General features: G+C 36.1%; 1 protein-coding gene across 1 annotated transcript; it reads right to left on the bottom strand.

Moving 5' to 3' along the window:
* Window positions 1–445: 445 nt before the first annotated feature.
* On the bottom strand, window positions 446–17,091 carry LOC134841330 (E3 ubiquitin-protein ligase Itchy-like). The gene is made up of 2 exons (XM_063857245.1): window positions 15,096–17,091; window positions 446–1,941 (listed from the first exon to the last, which is right to left on the bottom strand). Exons 1-2 carry the CDS (start codon window positions 17,089–17,091, stop codon window positions 1,508–1,510), a joined length of 2,430 nt encoding a protein of 809 aa, XP_063713315.1. The 3' UTR covers window positions 446–1,507.
* Between the last annotated feature and the right edge of the window lie 1,043 nt (window positions 17,092–18,134).

Raw genomic sequence — 18,134 nt, 5'->3', positions numbered from 1 at the left:
TAAATATGTCAAAACTATCATTTTAGACCGACGTAAATTATAATATTTTCAGTGAGAGCAGATGAGCACATTTACTCTCGTTCCATTTAAAAGTTTTGATGAAATTCCTGGAAGATATTGTCGAAAGATTCAATTAAAACAACTATTTAGACAGTAAGAGTTTGTATTTAATTTGTATTAAAAGTTGTATTTAATTTTGACCACGAGTGTAAAATCAACTTTCAATGAACGTAAATCTTTAAATCATTTTCCCGTAAATACTGGGATGCAAGTTTCAAATCTCGAAAATTTAGTTTATTTCTGGACGAATTTTGACTGCTTTACTGGAACTGGTTTTCGAAAACGATATTTACTTATTTCATAATTGTGTGTACAAAAATAATAACCGTTCAAAACTTACCAATGAATCTGTAGTTGAAACTTTTACAAATTTTCACCTCAAAAAGAAATTGGTAAATAATAAATTCATCTGATATCTAAAAAACTAAATTCGGGACAAGCTGATTATTGTCGAAACATTAATCCACTATAATACTTCAAAATCAAAACACTCACGTATCAAGTATAACTAACTTTGCCATGTGACGGAGTCATGTTGTTTGAAGCAGAAGTTAATAGCACATTTACAGGCGGACATTGAATCATTACAGTACCTCAAAATTGGATCAAATTATTAGAACTTCACTACTCGCGCAATTTTAGAATAGACATGGTACTTTTCGGTTGCCTCGCCCAAATTTGCGGTTGATTTTTACTCTTGCATTGATGTGCCAGCGAAAGTATTTTAAACAATCAGCTCAATTTTTCGGTAAAAAAATAGAAAATGCCCTTTAGAAGGTATACAACCGAAACATACCAAGTCGATTTACGCTTAATTTTGGCCAACAGCATCAATAAAGTGTTGACTTTCAACGTGATCTCGAGAACAAATATCTTGCCCCTCACACTGGCTGGTTAAATAATTAGAACTTAGTTGAGAGGGACTATAAACAGCTGTACAATGAATTGATAGGGGACGAGGTAAGCGAGGTGGGACTAAAAAGTTGATGTGGTCAAACGATTTTGAAAGAATTGAGCATCAGAAAAAAATAGAACATCTTAAACTAACTATCAACTGATAGTGGAACAAATGTCTCTCAGTCAGCTACAAAGTGAGTCCAATCATGATTACTCAGCAATATCGCTTTCGGCTTTCATTTTTGACATAGACAATATCAACACCCTTCTATTTTTGTTTTCACGATCTCATTTGATCAACTGACATCTTTGTCTGCAAATTTTCATTAACTGCAAAGAAAAATGAGACGAGTGATAATGATATCGAATAACTTTAGAAAACTAGAAAGGATTCATATTACTGGTTCAAATAGAGACAATAGCAATAGGAGATTGGATTTTTTAAATATATATTATGTTCAAGAGTAGATTGGATTATTGTAATTTAAAAACAGGTGAGTGAGTTTTGGGCCAGTTGCTTGGTACGTTTCTTTTACTATTAGTTGGCCAATTACTCCTGCCCGAAGCCCTCTGTCTCTTCCATGGCAAACAGAAGTTTCTCTTTCAGCTGCTCGTAACTCTTGTAGGGCGGCAAGTCCAGTCTGTTGAAGCAGGTGTGCGAGCGGGGCAACCAGTTCTCCTTCAAAGTCTTCTCAATGCAGAACTTCTGAGGTCCGTTTGAGCCGAGCAGTTCCGCGAATCCTCCCATGGGGACCCTGCAAGTTCCCGTGACGAATTGGAGCAGTCGGATCCTCTGCTCGTGGTCTATTTCGCGCACGAACTGCCAGAACCACTGGATCTGTTTGGACGTCTTTGTATAGTTTCGATATGTAGTGTTTGCCTCCCAGTCGTCCACGTCTATCTCCTGAATGCCACACAACATTACTTCGATTTCCTTCTCGTCGAAGTACTGCAGCCAGCTGGCAGGCACTATCTCGTTGAACCCTAAGCAGCAAACCCAACTCACGTTTCATCAAATAATTTCATCAAATCACGTTTCATCCGACTAGCCAAAAATCAGACAGGAAAACTTAACCAACTTTCGGACTCAATTGAAACTTGTGAAGGGACTTTCTCAACTGAAATTATCTGATACACCTAATCGAGTTATACTAATGGAACTCTCTAGAGGGAAAACCTAATATTGCATCGCATAATGCCTTTTAATCTAACTGTTCTTGCTCGAAAAAGAAATGGGAAATACACGGCAGGCACACAAATTATACGGAGGCGAAATGAAGCGAACTAAAAATTGTTCTACGTTTTCTCCTTTAATAGAAAAGTTTGGACTCAAAACATAGCCAACACGGTTTTTTCCTACTTTCCTCCCACTTATCAAACTTTCTATTTTCAGACATGATTTTCTTGATATTATGACAAAATGCTTGATGTTACGATTGAGTTAGGACCGAGGTTTAACTCATAGAGTAATTTCGGATAGGGTACACCGTCTGCTCGTCACGCTATCTTATTTTCGGCCGGATAGATTCGTGCAACTTCTTAGTCCGATCCCAATCCTACTCTTATATCTACTAGTCTCAGGGTGTTTAACTAGTCTCTGCTAGGCTCAATAGATCTAGAGTATACTGGCTTTATTGCGATTGCTGGAAGGTCTCTTGGAGAGGTAACTAATTTCTAAGTTAAATTCATATCTCTCTGGTGCTGATTTCAGCACTTACAAATAAAAGGGGTTGTTAGTTAGATGGATCATGATCGGTTAATATTATAAATTTTATAATGATAAAATATCCAATTTATAACCAATAATAAAATGTAGTTTAGATCTGGTTCCACCCATCCGGGGTTTAGAGAGTTTTGAATCTTTTATCTTCTATCTCTAATGAAGGAAGGATGATGGTCGTTGGTATTTGGCGAGCATTATTTCTTGTTTCGTTCTTGGAGAAGAAAGCTCCAGGAAGCTGGAGTCGTCGAAAGGAAGTTGTTAGTTGTTTGTTCGACGATGACCGCGACCGCCGGTGAAATCAATCTGATTTCAAAATGGTTTGCTATGATTGCTTATTCTGCTTGGCTGGAGAACTGATCGAGTATTACTCTTGTCTGGGAATGGCGTGAAGATTGTGTTTGGAGGGAATGCCTTGTAACTCGGATCTGTACGTATACTTGAACACCGAGCTGGTCATTGGTCTGATTCAATGAAGTCCTTTTCTGCGAAGTCAAGTCGTACTCTAACTCCTTTTTGAGTCGTGATTGTGGGCGGCATGTCGGTTGTGTTTAGCCATTCTGTAGGTTGAGTGTGATGGGGTCGTCTAGTCTTTAGATGCTCGTCTTTGCGGTTGTTTGTGATCTATGTACTGCATATTATAATTTACGTTTTATAAAATTTTGTTAATTCAATTTTTTAGTTATGATTTTGGTTAATTGTTTTCGCAAAAGCGTTTTAGTTTTAGTTCAGTTATTTTTAAGAGTTACTCGCCCTTGAGTACCTCTTGTCAAAAATATGATGTGGTCACAAAGCGTAGATGTAGCATGGTGGGTTAGGCCGGCTATAGAGCATGCTCAGGACGTCCTCTCTGGTGGGTTAGGCCAGGAGTGGGAGTATGATTTCATGCTGGTTTTTTAAGGGGTCCTGTTTTGTGCTAACGTTTTTGTTATATTATTTCTTGTTTTTTTTGTTACTTTGGTTGTGTCCTTTTCTCAAAAATCAAATTGTTTTTTGTTTGAGTTTGTCTTGCGACTTTTTGGTGTTTTATTATTTCTTTTTTAGACTTGGTAATAGTCTTAAAAAGAATAAATTATCCAGTTTTAAGCTGGTTTAATCCGGTTTGGGTACCGTAGGTGTTCTTTTCTTAGTCATGCTACGAGTTTGTGGTGTATGGTGTTTGGTTAGCTGCGTTGCTTAGTTTGGTTATTATATAATTCCATTCCAACCGGGTTAAAGGAAAGTTGGAAAGTTATCGCTTGTTTAAGTTTTTGTTAGTGCAAACTTAAAACTTAAATTCATTATTTTAAACAATTCTTCGTGGGCGAGTTGTGCGATTGTGGATAGAATTCTTGTGCGGGTGAACAGAAGATATATAAAAGGTTAGTACTGCATTTCTTTGTATAAATTTACTACTTTAAGTTGAAACTTTACTGCTTTGTGGGGGTTGAAAATTATAAATTGGTTATCATCGTATTGAATTTTACTACATTTAGGGAAATAATTTATAGATGAATTTATTGCTTTCGAATTGAATTTTACTGCATCATTTAGTGCTATAGGTTTAATAGAGTTTATTATGAAAAAGGAGTCTGTATTTTTATTTGTTTTTCTTCTTGTTGTAGGTGATCATGGTGTGAAGGCTAAAGAAAATGTAAACTAATTATAAAGAATGGTTAGTTTTTATTTAAAATTAGTTAGTTTTAAAATATTAAATTCATACTTACCTTAGTCGGGAAAAAAGCCGTGAGAGAAAACATCGTGAATAGCGTCTGATGTAGTTAGTAATTTTGCTAGTATGCTTATGATATTTTTAGTTTGCAGCAGTGGCCAAAGCAATTCAAGTGCTTATATGGTTTTTAGTTCTTCGGTGCCTACTGCAAATTCATGAGGTGTGTTCTGGACTAGTTTATAAATTTTATGATTGTATTTAGTGTTGTGGATGAATTCTAAAATGGGTACTTCTATAGGTTGAATATATTCATGCGGGACTATTAGGGGACGGGATTCTTCGTCGTTGAAAGTCTTGGTGAGGGGACAAAATATATACTTCTGGGTGAACGGGTCATAATTCCGGAGGATGCCTTGAAGGTTAGTATTTTTAATACAATACGTGAAGTTTAGGAAAAATGGTGATGTGTATTTAAAATTGATAAACTGAAATCTGTGGTGGGGTTGTCGTGATGGTGTGTGTAAATGAAAATGATTCTGGATAAAACGATAATAAGTGTAGGTGTGTGTTTGTTTAGTTCGCAACATAATGTCGTGTGCACAGTGCAAATCACGTTCTTTTGGTATGAGAAAATGAAAGGTTAGTGAAAATGTTTGAAATTTTTCGTGAAATGATTCGTATGCTTGAATATCTGAGAATGCTTCTGAAATTATGAGATCATGCTTTTTATCTAGTATGTTAAGTGTGAATAAGTAAGGTGTTTTAATGAAAAATTTTTCTGTTAATTGTGGGTTAGCAAACTGATCGTCGTCAAGAAATTGGTCTTGATTAGATCTAATGATGTTATGATCATAATATTCAATTGAAAAGTCGTTAGCTCGGGGTGCAGTGAATGTTTTTAGTAATTTTTTATATCCTACGTATGTAAATTGTCGGGGTGTGAGTGATGTTAATCTGAATAATTCGTCCTTGTTTCTCTCAATATCTTTTGTGGTGTTATAGAGAGGTAGTGTAAGTGACGTGGTTCAGGGTTAGGGTCGGATTGGTTTAGTGTATATTGGGGAAATAAAGGTAGGGTTATTTGAAGATAATTCGTAGTATTGGTGTGGTCTGGATGGTTTATATATTCTCGGGCACTTCCGGGTTTGGATGGAAACGGGTGATTTGGGAATTTTCGTTTAAAAGTTCTATAAGCTCGGTTAGTACTAGTGGATGTTTCTGTTGATGTGGATGATTGAACGAGTGATGGAGTATTATCTGAAATTGGTGTGGGTGTTGGTGGATTGGATGATGTAATCGTTGATGATAGTTGGTTAATGGTGAGAGTGTGGGGAGATAGTAACTGTTTTTGTAATGTTAAAAAATTATCTAATTCATACTTACCTTAGTCGGGAAAAAAGCCGTGAGAGAAAACATCGTGAATAGCGTCTGATGTAGTTAGTAATTTTGCTAGTATGCTTATGATATTTTTAGTTTGCAGCAGTGGCCAAAGCAATTCAAGTGCTTATATGGTTTTTAGTTCTTCGGTGCCTACTGCAAATTCATGAGGTGTGTTCTGGACTAGTTTATAAATTTTATGATTGTATTTAGTGTTGTGGATGAATTCTAAAATGGGTACTTCTATAGGTTGAATATATTCATGCGGGACTATTAGGGGACGGGATTCTTCGTCGTTGAAAGTCTTGGTGAGGGGACAAAATATATACTTCTGGGTGAACGGGTCATAATTCCGGAGGATGCCTTGAAGGTTAGTATTTTTAATACAATACGTGAAGTTTAGGAAAAATGGTGATGTGTATTTAAAATTGATAAACTGAAATCTGTGGTGGGGTTGTCGTGATGGTGTGTGTAAATGAAAATGATTCTGGATAAAACGATAATAAGTGTAGGTGTGTGTTTGTTTAGTTCGCAACATAATGTCGTGTGCACAGTGCAAATCACGTTCTTTTGGTATGAGAAAATGAAAGGTTAGTGAAAATGTTTGAAATTTTTCGTGAAATGATTCGTATGCTTGAATATCTGAGAATGCTTCTGAAATTATGAGATCATGCTTTTTATCTAGTATGTTAAGTGTGAATAAGTAAGGTGTTTTAATGAAAAATTTTTCTGTTAATTGTGGGTTAGCAAACTGATCGTCGTCAAGAAATTGGTCTTGATTAGATCTAATGATGTTATGATCATAATATTCAATTGAAAAGTCGTTAGCTCGGGGTGCAGTGAATGTTTTTAGTAATTTTTTATATCCTACGTATGTAAATTGTCGGGGTGTGAGTGATGTTAATCTGAATAATTCGTCCTTGTTTCTCTCAATATCTTTTGTGGTGTTATAGAGAGGTAGTGTAAGTGACGTGGTTCAGGGTTAGGGTCGGATTGGTTTAGTGTATATTGGGGAAATAAAGGTAGGGTTATTTGAAGATAATTCGTAGTATTGGTGTGGTCTGGATGGTTTATATATTCTCGGGCACTTCCGGGTTTGGATGGAAACGGGTGATTTGGGAATTTTCGTTTAAAAGTTCTATAAGCTCGGTTAGTACTAGTGGATGTTTCTGTTGATGTGGATGATTGAACGAGTGATGGAGTATTATCTGAAATTGGTGTGGGTGTTGGTGGATTGGATGATGTAATCGTTGATGATAGTTGGTTAATGGTGAGAGTGTGGGGAGATAGTAACTGTTTTTGTAATGTTAAAAAATTATCTAATTCATTAGAAATTTGAAAATTATCTGGGGAATTGTTGATGGATCGTTCGTGGTGAAATGGGGAGTAGGTTGGGGTCACTTGAGGAGAGTAGGGAGATGTACATTGGTTTTGAGGTTGAATAGGTTGAAAAGGGGGTTTTGAGAAGGTTGAGGAGGTGGTCTGGGTGTGGGTAGAAGGGGATGGTTCGCAGTCTGCAAATTCATCGGGAGTTTCTACATCGGAGTTATTAAATTGTGATATTGTTTGAAAAACTGTGATATCTGAGTTAGTATCAGAATTCATGCCTGATGATGTATTAGTTCGTGATGAATCAGGTGGCGGGAAAGCGGGATAATTTGGATGGGATTTTGGAGGTTGGCAGGTTGGGAGTTTGATCGGTGGAGTGATCCAATTTATCTGCTCATCGTGGGCTGAAAAAATGATTATTTTTACACTGAAAAGTGGTGGTATGCGGCTGTTCAAAAATTTGTTTATATGTATCGTCATTTTGGGGGTGTTGTGTCACTATATGTTGAATGGTGCTTTGTAGGTGACTTGGTCTTAAGTTTGGGGGGTTCCTAAAATTTCGTGACACTAATGATAATGGATGGTTATGATGGAGATTTGGTAATTGTGGTGCTGTAGGTAATGCATTTGTGTTATTGTTTGATTCGTCGTATGTGTTCGGGTTTGTTGATAGTTTTGTATTGTATTCTTTGATTTGTGCATCTAAGAGGATATTATTTATTGATGATAAAAATATTCCAAAAAAATCCTACAAATAATATGCGTGCTACGCTTGCTTGTCGGTTTACTTGTGTGTGTATTGCACATGTGTTATAGATTCCTTTGAGTAATGAGAAAAGAAATCCAATAAAGTTAAACATAGCGTATAAGATAATCAATCTTTCTTAGATGTAATATGGCCATCCTAGAAAGGCAAGGATTTCGTTTTTAAGGCTACAAAACTAAAAATGTTTATTGGTGAGATATCTTGTGGTCTATAATTTCCACCGTTTTAGTATATTTTATCTTTAATATCTTTAAAATATCCGCTGTAGTCTTGTGTATAGATGTCTGAAAATCCTGCGGTTTCTGCAAGTTTTCTTAAATTTTGATCTATTGATTGTCGTTGTATGGTGTCCATTTGTATTAGTATTTCCTGAAATTGTTGTGTACGAATGTGATGTTGTATATCTGATTTAGAGTAGATTCCTATTGATTGTAGATCAATATTAGGATTTCGAGCAATAGTTCGAATACTTTCAGGTGAAAACTTTTTTAATGGTTGCATTAATGTTGGGTATGGTGTTAGTAGGTAGTATTTTTCTTCGTCGGGATTTAATTGTACGATGTTGTGGCTGTTTTCTGATCCACATGGGACTGCGGTATCCCAAAAATATGTTCGTCTTGAAAGTGTATCAACAAAATGAACTTTATTTTTATAGAAAATTGGGATTCTTTTGTAACAACGTTTATCTTCAAAAACATATAATGGTGATACTTCTTTGATCTTCAAAAACATATAATGGTGATACTTCTTTGGTGCAGGTATAAAACCATTAAATATTCCCTTCATAGTCAAGGAAGTTTGATCTAATTCCGGATAATAAATATCCTGCGTAGGGTATTTTTAGAACTGCTAGTGCGAGTGATTGTAGAATCTGAGTTCATTCTAATTCACATAGTTGATGTAATGTTTCTAATTCTGAAAGTGACATCTCTTGAAAAACTCTACTAATTGTGTAGTCTAGTTTCATATCTAAGTGGATGTCATAGTGTATTGCGCCAAAACATGTATTATTCATAATTGATAATTCTTGTAATCTTGTGCTTTTAGTGTCTGGTGGTTTTATTTTTCCACCAGGATTTCCTGTGTTTTAGGAGGTTCACTGGGATGTAAGATGTTCCTTCATTGAGAGGGTGGTGTGTTATATGAGGGGTGTATTTTAATTTTCCAGTGGTCATATCGAAACCTTCGTCGTATTCGACAAGTATTTCGGAATATTGTGAGGGGGATCAAAAGAAGGCTGAATAACCGAAGTTCTTCACTGTTTAGCCTAATTAGAATGGTTAGAGTGATTTGAAAAATTTTTATTAGTCCTGGGTCTTTGAAATGGTTGGGTTGTGAATCGACGTTTGAGGTCGTTAGACACTTTATTAAATGGGTGGGGGAGAACAAAATTGTTCTATTTGATCCAAGGATACGCCTTGATGATCAGGATATAAATTTTAATGGTATAAAATGAAATAATTTAAGTATTTAAGGAGATCCAAGAAAAGTCTTGATGATCTGTATTTAAGGTGTAGATAAATTTAAGTTAAATAAAGATAAAATTTTGGATAAGCCTTAAAATAATTTTAGGTTTTATTGATAGAAAAGTTTAGTTTTTGATTATGTTAGTAGTTGTATGTTGCTTTTATGTTTAGGTGATGAAGCTGGAGATGACACGATGATTTGTATATACTAATAATTTATGATCATGTTAACTAATTTTTATTTTTATTTTAATAAAAATATTTTTCAGATATCTTTTTGAATCTTACTGCAGTTTTGGAGGAAACGATTCGAGATGTTTTTATCAATTTTTATTGTGCAATAGTAAATTTTCTTTAGCACCTGAAACAATCATTGAAGATTTTTCTTCAAGGTTTTATGTTTGCAAATGAAAATCTAAATTCATTGCTAGTAAAATTCTAAATATAAAAGTTTGTGTTGGCTTTTGCCGTACGACCATGAAACTTAATGGTAAATTTCTTCGTAGTCGTAGATCGACTCTTGTCCGAGGTCTTCTTCCAATACCGGGTAGTTCTCGTATTGTACGGAATAGCGGCTCTGATCTATTGAGTCGTAGAGACGTTTCAATTAAATTATTGTCATGTAACATTTCGGGAATGTTTTTGTCTATTTCGGGAATCTATCTTGTTAGTTCTAAGCTAATGTTTTTTAAGGTCTTATTCGAGACTTATGATCGCACCAGATGAGTTAGGACCGAGGTTTAACTCATAGAGTAATTTCGGACAGGGTACACCGTCTGCTCGTCACGCTATCTTATTTTCGGTCGGATAGATTCGTGCAACTTCTTAGTCTAATACCAATCCTAATCTTACTCTTATATCTACTAGTCTCAGGGTGTTTAACTAGTCTCTGCTAGGCTTAATAGATCTAAAGTATACTAGCTTTATTGCGATTGCTGGAAGGTCTCTTGGAGAGGTAACTAATTTCTAAGTTAAATTCAAATCTCTCTGGTGCTGAAATTACAAGTAATTTCAGCACTTACAAATAAGTGGGTTGTTAGTTAGATGGATCATGATTGGTTAAAATTAAATATTTTATAGTGATAAAATATCTAATTTATAACCAATAATAAAATGTAGTTTAGATCTGGTTCCACGATGTAAAGTATGCAGAGTAAAACTGTTCGCTGGTTACTTGAACGATCACACCAGCTTTCATTGCATTATGTCAATATTGAAAATAGTTTTTGAAATTCAAATTCCAATGTGAGTGTGGATGAATATATTGGAGAATACATGCTATTAAACCTCTAATACAAGGCAACGAAAGTAGATTTTTGTAAACTCAAAAAGCTATTCTATTTGAAATGCCAATGCGTGGAGTTAGGAGTGAAAAGAGTAGCAGTTTTTGACCTTCTGGGACTTGGTCTTATTATTGCAACCATGAAGTGAGAGGTAAATTATTTTCAGGAGCGTCCTCATATTTCCAATCTGGGATAGGTACTGAACATTATCATCAGATTGGGTCGAAATTTTTCCGTGTTGAGAATAATTTGTTTTTAACTTTTGCCTGAAGAAATCTTTGGCGTATCGAGACAGTCTTGGTGTGGCTTCATTGCTAGTGAAAAGTTTTAAGCTTTTATTATTATACGTGGAAGAAGCCATTGCTTGTTGATTCTAAAACAGATTTTAAACCCTCGAAAAAGCTATATATTTTTTTTGAAAAATGAGAAAATCATTAAATCTTTGAAAAAACACTAAATCTACAAAAAACACTCAGTAAAAAACAGTCTGAATGAGTTATGTTGTGAAAAAATGCACTTTTTCAAAAGAAACTACGCTCGCTAACTGACTAGAGTAGATAAAGCAAGCTTAAAAACGTGAATCGGAACTTGAATGCAAAACCCGTGCTAATCGCAATCGAAAATGAGAAATATTATGAGCAACATGTCTATTAAGAGAAACAAGACTGCTCGTACCAGGGCGTAGCCCTGAATGTTCCGACTGCCTTTTAAAGTTTATTAAGCAGCAGTAATAGCGCGAATTATATTGCGCGTTAAATGTCCCAAATTGGTCAAAATGGCAATCTTTAAACCCTCATAACTTTACGAAAAATGATCACAGGTGAAATATCTTTTCAAACTTAAGCTCAGGACAACAATACCTTTTGAATGATAAAAAAAATTCCGTCAAAAATGGCTAGTTAAAAAGTCGAAATTTGTCTGAAGAAAAAAAAACCCACCCCGAGCACAACTATTCCGTTACTTTCGTATCGAAAGTCGGAACAATTATAAGCTCCAAGCACAGCAACTTTGGCTAAAACTTCTTTCTGGAAAAAAACTTCTTTCTATTTTGAGCATCTGCGGAGCAAATAAGAGCTAGCTTAGAATCACAAACCAATGGCTTCTTTCGCCGTATAAAAATAAAACCTTGAAAGCTTTCACTAGCAATGAAACTATAACAAGAATGATTCCATGCGCCAATTTTTCTTCAAGCAAGATTTTGAATCATATTTTTCCCTACACAGAAAAGTTTGGATGATTAGTTGTAGTACCTGATTCTGTAAGGAGAAAATCATGACACTCCTACAGATAAAGTTCCCACTTCATGTTGGCAGAAAAAGGAGACCAAAACCCAGCAGATCAAACACTAGGGCTCGTGTAAAAGTTCGGCTCTTTTCCACCACTATCTCCACGCATTTCAATAATGCATTTTTGAAATTTGAAAAACTTGTCTATCGTCGTCAACATCTTAAGCAAATTTAGCACAGAAGCGACATAGAGCTTCGCAACACTTACAATAAAAATCAACCATAGCATTGCAAACCGGCGAATAAAAAATGTGGAAATTATTTAACTATATCTACAAAAAAACTCAAGAAAAGACCGTCTCAAAAAAGAGGTCTTTAAAATTGCTCATCGCCACTAAGTGGACAATACTTGAGTAGTTGAATATTCAGACAAACTCATAAACAATGAAAAATGCTATCAAAAAATTTCGTAACAAAAAATTTTGAGCTGCTAAGTTTCAAAACTTGAACTACTTACACCCCACCCCTCATGTGACATGGAAGTTAACTTTTTTTCATTCAAATGGCACGATATGAAATGAGTGCGCAAAAAAAAACAGAAGCGAAGTCGAGCTTCGCATCAGTTGAATTACAACTCCACCGTAGCACAAGCTAGCGAATAGAAAATGAGACGAAAAAATTTAATTTAGGAAAAACAGTCGCGAAACACAAATACCAGTAAAAAAGGAGCTTCAAATACTTACCGACCGGCCACTAAGCCAACAATATGTGGGTATACGCCCAATGAGTCGGAAAAATGCCATTAGAAACTGTTTGAAATTATTGACACAGAGGAGAAATTATTGACCACAAAAAAGCAGCTCTATCAAGTGAAACACAAAAAAGTAGAAACATGCCTCGTATTAGCAAAAACTCGGCTACGTGTCAGATTCGAATTTGCGACCCAGCAAATTTGAGTCTCACGCATTAATCATTCAGCCAGGGATGCTTAAAATCCCCAAAAACTAGCCACCAATGACGCAGCTGCACATGCTAATAAATTGCCAATTCGATGCAATTGGAATGCATAAAACCAAACTATGTATTAAGGATTCATTTCAAAAAACTTGCGACATACATTGAGCCGGACAAATTCTGAAATCGAGTTTTTTTTTATCATTGTACTGTTGTTTGAAACAAATAACTTTTTTTGATTCATTTGATGAATTAACACAGAGGCGAAGCTGCACTTCGCATACACAAGCAAAAATATGACCGATAACGCTACTGGGAAAAACTGAATGAGTAAAACTTTGAGTCAACAGAATTTCTTAAGTGACGCACGCCAATTATGAGTCTACATAAATGGTAAGTGACGCAAGCCAATTATGACGCATTAGCAGTACCAGTCAATTTGAAAAAAAAAACCAACTAACATGCCTCAAATTATAGAACGCATTTTAGCTGGTATATGAAATAGTTCATTTAAAACATCCGACCCTGCCCAGGTTCGAACCCTCTTATTTTGTTGCGGGCATCCTTTCCTATCTCTACGCTACAGATCCATCTTGAATCTAAAGTGATATTTGCAATATAATAGCCTGTGTTAATATCCTTAGCATTGGCTGTACTTATTAGCTGGTTATTGATAAAAAAACTTCGCAACAATATTTGCGTCGCAACAATATTTGCGCCAAAGGTTGAAAAAAAAAAGAGTTCATACTATAACAATCTTTGATTGTCTAAAAATGCATCAGCTGTTAACTTTTTACTAATCAAATGTCAACACACATTTGATATTTTACTGCTACTGCAGCTTACCGATTTAAAAAAGGTACAAAAGGGAGCACTTCTATTTGCGACATAGATTGGAAAAAAAGAAAGTTCGTACTAATACACTTCGCTCCGCAAGTGTAAAAATGTTTTCAAAAGCTGAAAGTAACTAAAACTTTCTCTTCAAACAACACAAAAAATGTTGACCGAACCCATGTAACATAAAGTTAGTGCTACTAAAGTTACAAGTTAGAAGAATAAATCAACAACACTTCATCAGCACAAAAAAAACCGCAACTAAGCCGAGAAAATGTAACCAGACAAAAGAAATCCGACGTTATTCATATTTTCCGGGAAAAAATCTGAAATGGGGTATACAAATTGGGTGCACATACATAAACATAAGCTATATATATTTTTTGAAAAAATGAGAAAATCATTAAATATTTGAAAAAACACTAAATCTACAAAAAAACTCAATAAAAAACAGTCTGAATGAGTTATGCTGTGAAAAAATCATTAAATCTTTGAAAAAACACTAAATCTACAAAAAAAACTCAATAAAAAACAGTCTGAATGAATAATGTTGTTAAAAAAATCAATTTCATACATACTGAAATGGGTATACAAATGGGGTGCACATACATATACTGAAAACATATGCGGAAAAATACAAACAAATAGGGCTCAAAGACAACGGCGTTACCTCTAGACCGAATATTGGAAGGTATTTCGGTTCCATAATGAAGCAAGATCTATTTATTACAGATTTTTATTAACATTCATTAACGGGAAAGAAATCTAGCTCCTACAAGTTACTTGTTGTCGCAATTGAAATCATCGATTCGTAACACATCTTTTACCTCATAAAACAAATCAAGCATTTAGCCATAAACTCATGCACAAATATCATGACACAGGGGTGAAGCGGACCTTCGCACCACTTGTGATTCAACCAAACATATCATGACAAACAAACCGACAAAAAAAGAGACGAAAACCGCAAAAAACTGACATAAAATGTCCAAAAATCTGGATCTATCAATTTGTATCAAATTAAGCTTAATTTGAAAAAAACATAACAAGACAGTTGAATGTGAAGCTAGCATCGGAATAAAAAATTACCACGCGGACAAAGCCGACAAAATTCGAGCTCACACCTGTTGAGCCGAAGAAAAATTATTGCTCCCTGCAAAGAAATACACCAACTTCTTAAGCTGAGACCTTATAACCCACAAATGATGAATTTATGAAAAATTGGAATTGATAATTTTCTAACAAAAATCAAACTTCGAAAACAGATTGTATTTAAAATGGAGACATGCTCAAAATAAACTCGTTGGTTAACGACTTTCAGAATTGGAGATAACAACTTAAGTCAATCTGTTAACAAATCATTTACTGGCAAAAAGTCTGGTACCCGGTTGCAATAACCTTGCTTATCACACATGTACAAATGAAAAAATGCAAATCGAAAAGAGCTACATTGCTTTACAGATTTTTAAGTGAAAGCTCGGTAGAAGTCATAATAATTTACCAAGTCACGCTGTTACAGTATAAATTATTACCTTCAAGAAAAGACTTCGTCTGTTCTTCAATGCCCCTTGAAAATCTAAACTGAACCAGCAGTCTAATATATTCCTCTTTGTTCTGCTCCGTGACACTGATTTCTCCGCCACCCGGTTTCAGTTCAACAGTCTCGACGTTTCCCAGCTTCTCGTAACTGTCTGCAAACACCAGATACAAGTCATCCATTTCATCCAAGTTCGTGTCTTGTATGTACTTGATAGAATTGTAGAACTCAGGGTCTGCAGATTCCAAATCAGTCAAGTTGAGCGGTCTGTTTAAAAGACGTTTGTAGAAAGGCAAAGTAAACCCGCTGTCAATGTATTTCGCGTGAAAAAGAGCCAGTGCAATTACCCTCCCTATGAACTTAAAGTACATTAAATGGTCTGGATTCACATCGGAGGCTGGGTTTATTTGGAGTGAATAGGAATTGTTGTTAGCATACTCAAAGAGACAATACATTGGGTTCAGCATTTCACGAGAGAGCATGAAAAACCATTCTCTAGCCACACCTCCATAGTCTAATCCATCCTCGCCTTTGAAATGGATAAACAGCCGTCTTCGTAAATCACTTGGCGTGTTTTTCATAACTTGGTGAAAAGAGTCTTCAAAAACATTAGTACGGGATACCGTAATTTTAACTTGATTCGGCAATGCATGTTGGTGACAGAGATAGCGAAACTGGTTCATTTTGAATTTGAAGTTACGTTCATAGCTGAATTGGCTGATGTGTCCCGCAGTGACAACCGATTTTCCAGTTCGAGGATCTGTGAAGGTAGTTTTCCTGTTGTTATGATCCACAAAATAAGGATAGCCTTCGGGTGACAAACGCATCTCCCATCCAGGTGGTAAAGGCTGTTGCGGTGCTGCCGCTAGATTTCTTCTCGGATCTTCCCAAGACGTAGTTCTCGTATTATGGTCGACGTAATAGGAGCGTCCATTACTATCTGTTCTTCGCTCCCATCCAGCGGGCAGAGGCCCTTCGCCGTCGTCCGCTGAAGAAATCGTATACTGATTCGAGTATCGACTGTCCAGATTCGCCCGCTGTTGTTGATAGTTTCGATCCTCGGCTCCTCGCCAACTTTGATAGTTTCTCACTGACTCCGATGTCGGTTTTTGCCAAGTGGTTGTTCTTGTGTTATGATCGATGTAATAAAGGCGACCTCTCTGATCAAGTTTCCGATCCCAACCAAGAGGTAATGGATCCGGTCTCTCCCAAGATGTAGTCTTTGTCAAATGATCGACGTAGTAAGTTCTTCCCATATTATCTTGACGCGCTTCAACATTAGGCGGTAGACGAGTCTCCGCGACATTAGCTGGAACAGCGGACGAAGTTGCAGATGAACCCGCCGGTACTGCTAAATTTGCCGTTGCAGCCGAGCGCGCAGGGCTATTTTGAGATGAGCTAGCAGTGAATGCCGGAGCGGCAACAGTCCCTGGTGTACTCGCACCAACGCTCGAAGGCAATGTCCAGTGTGTGGTTTTAGTGTTATGATTTACGTAATATTTCCGACCTTCTGGCGTTTGCCTCATCTCCCAACCAGCAGGAAGGCCTTCAGAGCTCCTGCTGCAGTTTGCTGGAGGGCTAGTTGTTCCATTAGTCTGAGGCGCAGTTAGCTGGTTATTACTGCGCAGAAGAATACCATCTAACTCGGTTTCCAACTCACCCTTTAGCCCACAGTTGGCCAGCTTAACTGTAACAGGCACCTTACGTAACGTCCCATTGTGGCGTTCAACGATTGGTTGAACATCTATAGTCCCAGATAAATACTTCTCAGATTTTCCTTTCTTGTACAAGTGAAATTCCAGTTTTGAAGCCGGTGTTAAAAGAACCGAAAAGGTCTCGTCCCATTTTGGAATTTTGGACTTTTTCGAATACTCACTCTTCCTACTGGCCTCTGCATCTACGGAAAATTCACACATATACTCAGTTTTGAGACCATTTTCGGGCAATTTAGCACTTTTTATAGTTAGTTTAACTTGGAAATTTTCGGTCATTGATCTGAAAGCAAAAAAGTAGAATTCCTTATCTTTGAGACAAAATCGTTCCAGTTGGATATCTAAATATTATATCGGAGAAGGTTTAGTTCTGTGAATTCTTTTTTTTTCTTTTATTTTTCTCTTTTCTTTTTTTTTCTTTATTTTTTTTTCTGCGGTAATCAGAAGGTCAAAAGTATCTAATAAGAAATTTAAAATGTTAATTCAAACGCTTTCGCACATTCTGTGCATCATCAGGATTAAAATTTTTTACAATAATTACATAACGATCAAAGATCTGAAAAATGAGAAACGTAGTAGTAGTAGTAGTAGTAGTAGTAGTAGAATAGGCTTCAGAGCATTAGCTCTAGGGAATTTCACCCCTTTTACAGTCCATGTTTTATCTCAGTTTGTTGTAAGCATTGCAGTTTCCACATCTGCATAAGAGTTTCCATGTACATTTGTTGACTTCACTGTACATTTTTTTGAAGTATTTCTGGTTTATGTAGGTCAGAGTCGCTTTGCTTGGTCTAAGGCTAAAAGTTGGGCAGGCTCGGATAAGACAGTTGTATAGATGTTTCACTCGTCTGAAAAAATTGTCGTCCGTTCTTTGCAAGAGGCTTTTTGGGATTTGAAATTCGCCTCTTGATGACTGTCGGGTGATTTCGCATGATTCAGATGGTTTTCGTTCTATTTCTACATCGTAACGATTTTCAAGCAGGGCTATTAGTATTAAAATGTCGTGCATTTCCATGTATAGGTTCAAAGGAAGAAGGTTCAGGTCCTTCAGTCTTTCAGTATAAGTTTTGCTTGTCCCAAAATCCATTTTGTTGCTAACTTTTGAACTCGTTCGAGTTGTTCCAAGTTCGATCTGCTAGGAGTCCATGCTTGGGGGAGTGCGGCCAGTATTTAGACAGCCGCGTATTCATACTGGTCAGTATTTAGACAAATACTGTTTCAACCAATCAGAATCGAGAAAACACATAAATAATCCAAAATAAATAATAATTATTTATTAATTTCTTCTTTGTCTCGATTCTGATTGGTTGAAACAGTATTTGTCT

The sequence above is a fragment of the Symsagittifera roscoffensis genome, chromosome 3, assembly GCF_963678635.1.
Source record: "Symsagittifera roscoffensis chromosome 3, txSymRosc1.1, whole genome shotgun sequence".
Taxonomy (NCBI): Eukaryota; Metazoa; Xenacoelomorpha; order Acoela; family Convolutidae; genus Symsagittifera; species Symsagittifera roscoffensis.
Note: the sequence above shows the minus strand (reverse complement) of the source record. Positions and strands in the feature narration are given on the sequence as shown.

Excerpts from the sequence above, each read along its gene's own strand:
- LOC134841330 (XM_063857245.1), bottom strand. The coding sequence starts at position 17,091 with ATGACCGAAAATTTCCAAGTTAAACTAACTATAAAAAGTGCTAAATTG. Across the intron at positions 1,942-15,095 it reads GACGAAGTCTTTTCTTGAAG|GGTTCAACGAGATAGTGCCT; the intron begins GTAATAATTTAT and ends TTTGCTGCTTAG.